The 7,500-nt window shown below is 47.5% G+C and overlaps 1 protein-coding gene across 1 annotated transcript in view; it reads left to right on the top strand.

Annotated features, from left to right (window-relative positions):
- The window catches only part of LOC125311876 (zinc finger and BTB domain-containing protein 16-A-like), a 77,589-nt gene that overhangs the window by 1,402 nt on the left and 68,687 nt on the right, over positions 1–7,500 (top strand). The window contains exon 2 of the mRNA XM_048270249.1: positions 4,223–5,444. Coding sequence (XP_048126206.1) covers positions 4,345–5,444 — 1,100 coding nt within the window. The 5' untranslated portion in view covers positions 4,223–4,344. The remainder of the gene's footprint in view (positions 1–4,222; positions 5,445–7,500) is intronic.

The following is a 7,500-nucleotide window of genomic DNA, read 5'->3' as shown; positions in this document are numbered from 1 at the left end:
TCTGTTGTGCGGACGGAGTGTGCATTGATTGCTAATGGGACGGGATTCATTTGATGTTGTGGTAATGATTTGTCGATACAGTAGGCTATTAGGGGAAAGGATGGATTTTGGGGGTGCCTGAACAATAGACTACATTTTCTACAGTTCGCTCAGGACTACTAAAAGGTTGAGTGAAAGGTTGCGCCGGTCAATGCGTAGGACTAACTGCACTGTAATTTGGTACCCAAGAGCTTCGGTTTAATACAACCCAGTGTTCTCCATATTTGATTGCCGTGATGTTATCGGGACATTTCAACAGATTGACCTACAGTGGATAGTGGTCGTTGCCATATTTGGCTTATTAATCCTCAAATAAAAATGTCAAATGACTTGTCTGTGCGAGGTTAGGCTACTTTATTTCTGTGGTAACTCTAACAAAGTCTGGTCGTTTTAACTTCACCTCGCTGAGCTTAGGCTATCTTTGTAAAAACACTCATAAAAGGGGTTTTTGTTTCACTTGTTTCACAAATGTGGTCACTGTTTTTAGAGGGGGAAGTCAGAATAGTATGACGTTTTGGCTATTTGTACCACTGGTTACATCTGGTATTTGGAAATAAATAACCTGTCTTTAAGTAAAAATAAGGCCACCACACTCTCCTATAAAACTCTTCAGTAGACATGAGGCACACAGATGACCATTAGACACGATGTATTATTCACAAATCAGTTTCAGTAGCCTAACATACAAGAATTTATTCCTCATGTTGCCTTGTTTATCACAAATCATGATGTTGTGCGTAATATCTTCCCTCTCTGAGAGGAGCAGGATATCCATGCTGCCAAGCGGCCTTTGGTGAGCGCCTGGTGTGTGGGGAGAATGCGGAATAGGGTGCTGTTCTCCCCCTCTCTTAGAGGCTACACATGCGCTTTGTGGACTAAGCTACTCTTGGCTCACTGTCTTTAAAAACCCTGTTTTGCAAGTAGCTGTGCTTCCCAGCTAACAAATTCATGTCATGACCACGTTGTGTGTGTGTGTGTGATACTCTCTCTCGCTCTCTCTTTCTCTCACTGCGTGTGTGTGTGTGTGTGTGTGTGTGTGAGTGAATCTATGAGCACATAGCAGATACATTGTGGCAGCAGCATTGCTCAGATTGCCTCTCTCTCTCTGTCTCTCTCTCTCTCTGTCTCTCTCTCTCTCTCTGTCTCTGTCTCTCTCTCTCTTTCTCTCTCTCTCTGTCTCTCTCTGTCTCTCTCTCTCTCTCTCTCTCTCTCTCTCTCTCTCCGTCTGTGAAAAGTGGGTTGTTTTCTCTCCTCCGTCTCTGTCTCCATCAGTCTGAGCCCATTAGATATTCTGCCAATGTAGCGCAGAGCAACATGTGGAGCACCACCACAGTCACACACACTCGCCACTCACACACACTCCCCACTCACACACACTCCCAGCTCACACACACTCCCCACTCACACACACTCCCAGCTCACACACACTCCCCACTCACACACACTCCCCACTCACACACACTTCCAGCTCACACACACTCCCCACTCACACACACTCCCAGCTCACACACACTCCCCACTCACACACTCTCCCAGCTCACACACACGCCGAGAACAGCCTGCATTGTGCTCCAAACATCACGGGTCTGACAGACAGACAGTCAGTCAGTCAGTCCAGAAATGACTCGATCAGGTTGGCCAGTTAAGGCAGTGAAGTGTTTGCATTTGTTGTCTCGGAAGTTGCTAGGAAACCTTGTGTGTGTGTGTGTGTGTGTGTGTGTGTGTTTCAGCATGGGTAGTGTATTATTATTTTGGACATGGAGAAACTTGCACATCAGTCTGACTGAGATACACAAATGTGTAAAGTTAAGCTGTCATGAGGAACTGCAGAAACCCACCCCAGATCTAGTGTAGAGTTACAGAAACCCACCTCAGGTCTAGTGTAGAGTTAAACTGTATACAGAAAACCACCCCAGGTCTAGTGTAGAGTTAAAGTGTATACAGAAACCCACCCCAGATCTAGTGTAGAGTTAAACTGTCTGAAACCAAACACTGAGTACCTCAGTGATCTTGAGAAACTATGTGAAAAATAGCCAGAATTCTCCTTTAAGCTGCGTACAGAAACCCAACCTAGACCTAGTGTAGAGTTAAGCTGTTTTAAGGAACTAAAAAGAAATACACCCAAGATCTAGTGTAGAGTTAAAGGAACCATATGTAAGATTGTGGCCAAAACTGGTACTGCAAGTAATTTGAAATTACTCTAGAGCGGTGTATCCCCCCTCCCGACTCGAGGTTGGCAACCCGGATGCCGAAACACTACTGACTTTGACAAACTACTGACAAACACTACATGACAAAACACAACATCAACATCAGTTGAGGGCTGCAACTTCACTTTTTAAATGACAATATCCTGGCCGGACTATTGTTGTCAGTGATATAAGTATTTGAAATGAACATGATTTCTTAATGTCTAGTGACATATCAAGGCCATTTTATGATTAATTGAAATACATTTCTTGCATATGGTTCCTTTAAGTTGTTTTAAGGAACTAAAAAGAAATACACCCAAGATCTAGTGTAGAGTTAAGCTGTCTGAACTAGATAAACCCACCCATGATCTACAGTACTGTATAGTTAAACTGTCTACAGAAACCCATGCTAGATCTAGTGTAGAGTGACTGTAAACGGTCTGAATTAGAGAAGCCTACCCCAGATTTAGAGCTTTTGGGAATAAATAAATGAGCTCAGACTGATGCGTGATGTGTGTACTCAGCCTGATATGTATGCAGGCTCAAGACACTTTTAAAAAATGTGTGGCATGAATTCTTTCCTGTCCTGACGAATGTTAAGCAACGTGACATCAGGCCTAGACCATTTTGGGGCGTTTTCACTCACTCACTTTGATTTTAGTGTGGCATTTAGAAATAACAGAATTTTTGCTAGTTAGGGAAACTTATAAATGATGGGGCCACTGAATTGACCTTGATTGATAAATGGTAATGATAGTACATTATATTAATGTGCATTCTCTAAAAGATAGCTGCTATTAATAATCATTGATGATCATGATCATGATGATAGTTAACTTTGATTAATGTCAGTGGTGTGTGTATGCGGTGTGTAAGTGGTGTGTGTATGCGGTGTGTAAGTGGTGTGTGTATGTGGTGTGTATATAATGTGCAGTGGTGTGTGTATGCGGTGTGTAAGTGGTGTGTGTATGCGGTGTGTAAGTGGTGTGTGTATGCGGTGTGTAAGTGGTGTGTGTATGCGGTGTGTATATAATGTGCAGTGGTGTTGCTCTTAGGAGGCTACGGGGGGAGTGGCTTCAGTAACACACCTTGCCACACCTCCGCACAGTGGAACACCTCGCCACATCTCAGTACAGTGGAGGTCCTACCTTGTATGATGCCATGGGCGACCACCGGCCTATTGCGCTTTTTAAAAAATATTTCACAATCCAGAAAAATAACAGGCAACCAATGTTATGAATGAAATGTGCTGTTTTGGAAGCATTTTGTAGTATGAATGACTTTAGCGTTAGATATGCGATATTCCCGCTCCAGTAGGAAGACGTGCTCAAGAGGTGCGTTAGTTATGCGATATTCCCGCTCCAGTAGGAAGACGTGCTCAAGAGGTGCGTTAGTTATGCGATATTCCCGCTCCAGTAGGAAGACGTGCTTAATAGGTGCGTTAGTTATGCGATATTCCCGCTCCAGTAGGAAGACGTGCTTAATAGGTGCGTTAGTTATGCGATATTCCCGCTCCAGTAGGAAGACGTGCTTAATAGGTGCGTTAGTTATGCGATATTCCCGCTCCAGTAAGGAGACGTGCTCAAGAGGTGTGGACCTGGAGTATTTGTGCTTTTTGCATCAGCTACTTGCATGCTACTGTGTGTGTGTGTGTGTGTGTGTGTGTGTGTGTGTGTGTGTGTGTGTGTGTGTGTGTGTGTGTGTGTGTAAGGCCAAAACCACACGCTGTCAGTTCTGCTGTAAAGGAAGAACTAAAGATACTTCTGAAGCAGTGGTGTGAGTGAGCGTGTGTGTGTGTGTGTGTGTGTGTTTGTGTGTGTTTGTGTGTGTTTGTTTTAAGAGGCTATAGGTCAGTGTGTGTGCGAAGGTGTTATTAGTGCGAAACATGGTGTGGGTGTGTGTGTGTCTGAGGTGTGAGTGTGTGTGTGTGTGTCTTCAACCCTGGTTTCCTGTCTAAATGTGGTCCTTTTTTTTCCTGCTGTGTCGTGCAGGTCAACACCCTGCAGGCTGTGAGCGCTGACCAGTCGCCCGGCTGGACCGCAGCGCAGAGCAGCGGAACCCTCATGAGGCCACGGAACCCGGGGCTGCGCAGCGTTCCACGGCTCTGACCACCATGGGCTCGGTCCATCTCCAGAACCCCGCCCACCCGGCTGCGCTGCTCCACAAGGCCAATCAGATGCGTCTGTCCGGCACGCTGTGCGACGTGGCGATCGTGGTGGACGGCCGGGAGTTTCGGGCCCACCGCACGGTGCTGGCCTGCACCAGCAAGATGTTCGAGATCCTGTTCCACCGCGAGAGCGCACGGTACACGCTGGACTTCCTGTCGCCCAAGACGTTCGGCCAGATCCTGGAGTACGCATACACGTCGACGCTGCAGGCGCGCCTGGAGGACCTGGACGACCTGCTGTACGCCGCCGAGATCCTGGAGATGGAGTTCCTGGAGGAGCAGTGCCTGAAGATCCTGGAGACCGTGCAGACGGCCGCCGAGGCCGACAGCGAGGCCGCCACCGCTGACCAGGAGCGCCGGAACGCTGGCGGGACCGTCAGGACGAGTGCGCGGACCAGGGATGCGGCCGGGACGGACATCGCTGCAGCTGCCCCCCCACCCACCGCCGCCGACGCCATGAACAGACTGGGTACCAACACCAGCACCTCCCAGAGTTCCTCTGTGCCGGCGTCGTTTGGAGCCTCCGCCCCAAACGCTTACATTAGCCAATCACTGTTGAGGGGGGAGGGCCTGAGCTCAGGTTTAGCCAAGGGTCTAAATTCCGCTCGTCACCATGGGAAACACCATCCCATAACACCGTCAGACATCAAGACTGAGGACGAGGCCATGCAAGTGGACATGGCAGGTGAAGTCCGTGTGGCGAGAGGAAGTGTCATCACCAGCGCACGTCACCTTAGCCACTCCCCCGAGGAGGGATCAGGTGGGGCCGAGGCCGCCAAGGCCGAATCAGGGTTAATGGGCGTGGCCTCTTTTTATGGCATGCCTCCTGTCACAGCCAATCACATTCCACAGTTACAAGTGGGCCCGCCCTTCCACATGCAGCTGGATTTTGGACACTATGGTGGCCTACTGCCGCCAAACTTCCTGCAGAGGGACTTTCTCAGCAAGCTGGTCGGAATCACTGCCAGCGATTGCCGTCGCCGTGACAACAGGTGTGATGTGTGCGGGGTGGAACTGCCGGACGAGGAGACTCTGGAGCAGCACAGGTGTGTGTGTGTGTGTGTGTGTGTGTGTGTGTGTGTGTGTGTGTGTGTGTGTGTGTGATGTATTTCTATGTGTGTGCGTGTCTTTGGATGTATGCTCTGCACATCGCATTGCTGTGTGTGAATTAGTGTGTGTGTGTTTGGGTGGGGGTCTTTTTGTGTTTGTGAATTGCATACATTATACAGTGCATACAGAAAGTATTCACAGCGCTTCACATTTCATTATGCTACAGCCTTATTCCAAAATGGATTCAGTTCATTTCTACACACAATACCCCATAATGACAACATGAAACATTTGCCACCACCACATGCTTCACTATAGGGATGCTATTGGCCAGGTGATGAGCACTGTAGGGATGCTATTGGCCAGGGGATGAGCAATGTAGGGATGCTGTTAGGGATGCTATTGGCCAGGTGATGAGCACTGTAGTGATGCTATTAGGGATGCTATTGGCCAGGTGATGAGCACTGTAGGGATGCTATTGGCCAGGGGATGAGCAATGTAGGGATGCTATTGGCCAGGGGATGAGCAATGTAGGGATGCTATTGGCCAGGGGATGAGCAATGCCTGCTGTCCTCCAAACATGACGCTTGGCAGCGAGTTTGGTCTTCGTCCCATCGGACCAGTAAATTTGGTTTCTCGTGGTCTGAGAGTCTTTCAGCTGCCTTTTACGGCGGGCTGCCATGTGCCTTTTACTAAGGAGTGGCTTCCGCCTGGCCACCCCACCATACGGGCCTGATTGGTGGAGTGCTGCAGCGATGGTCGTCCTTCTGGAAGGTTCTCTTCTCTCTCCACAGAGGAACCCTGGAGCTGTCAGAGTGACCATCGGGTTATTGGTCACCTCCCTGACTAAAGACCTTCTCCCCCGATCACTCAGTTTAGAGGGACGGCCAGCTCTAGGAAGAGTCCTGGTGGTTCCAAACTTCTTCCATTTACAGATGACAGAAGCAGAAATGTTTCTGTGTCCTTTCCCAGATCTGTGCCGCGAGACAATTCCTTCAGCTTCATGCTTGTTTTGTGGACTGACATGCACTGTTAACTGTGGGACCTTAAATAGACAGGTGTGTGCCTTTCCAAATCATGTCCAATCAACTGAATGTATCATCAGTGTCTCCACACATGAACTCGAGCATTGAGAACATTGTTTGTGTACACAGAGTTTACTAAAAATAAAAGGTTTTGGACAACTCACGCCTTGACTGGCAAGATGGCGGCGAGCAGAAAAGCCAAGTGAGTTGTCCAAAACCTTTTATTTAGTAAACTCTGTGTACACAAACAATGTTCTCAATGCTCGAGTTCATGTGTGGAGACACTGATGATACTTCGATAAAGGTTTCATGTTGTGTCGAGCCTTCTTAGTGTTTTAAAAATAGCGATTTTGACGCAATCATGTATCAAAATAGTTGTGCCCCTAGGATTTCCATTCAAAAGGCCATTTCACCCGAAAACGACAACACGGACAAGCTTAAAAGTGGCGCTTCGGACGTAATTATGCTTTTAAACGAAAGTTTGACTCAGGTACATTTACAAAAACACCCTAGGATGCATTTTGGCGTGAGTTACGCTTTAAGTTGTCATTATGAGGTATTATGTGTAGAATTTTGAGGAAAACAATACATTTAATCCATTTTGGAATAAGGCTGTAACATAGCAATGTGGAAAAAGTGAAGCGCTGTGACAACTTGACGCAAGATGTATGTCTGTCTTTATGTATGTGTGTGTGTGTGTGTAGGGGGGGTATGTTTGTGTATCAGGATGATCCAAAAATATGTATATATGAATTTATATAATTGTATTGCATTCCTGTGCCAAGAGAATGCTCCCTCTCACACACATACAAACACAATCTATTGGCCTAGTCTCACCTTTAGGCTTGTTGGTGTGACTGTTGATGAGGGTGTGTGTGTGCGTGTGTGTGTGTGTGTGCTCACATATGGGTCATGAACGGGTGGCTAATGGAGTGCAGCCCTCATCACTACACACACACACACACACACACACACACACACACACACACACAAACACACACTTCCTGATTGGCTGTGTTGAGCAGCA

This window comes from Alosa alosa, chromosome 2 (genome assembly GCF_017589495.1).
Source record: "Alosa alosa isolate M-15738 ecotype Scorff River chromosome 2, AALO_Geno_1.1, whole genome shotgun sequence".
NCBI classification, from domain to species: Eukaryota; Metazoa; Chordata; class Actinopteri; order Clupeiformes; family Clupeidae; genus Alosa; species Alosa alosa.
The sequence above is the reverse complement of the archived record's forward strand: the minus strand, read 5'-3'. Positions and strand labels throughout refer to the sequence as shown.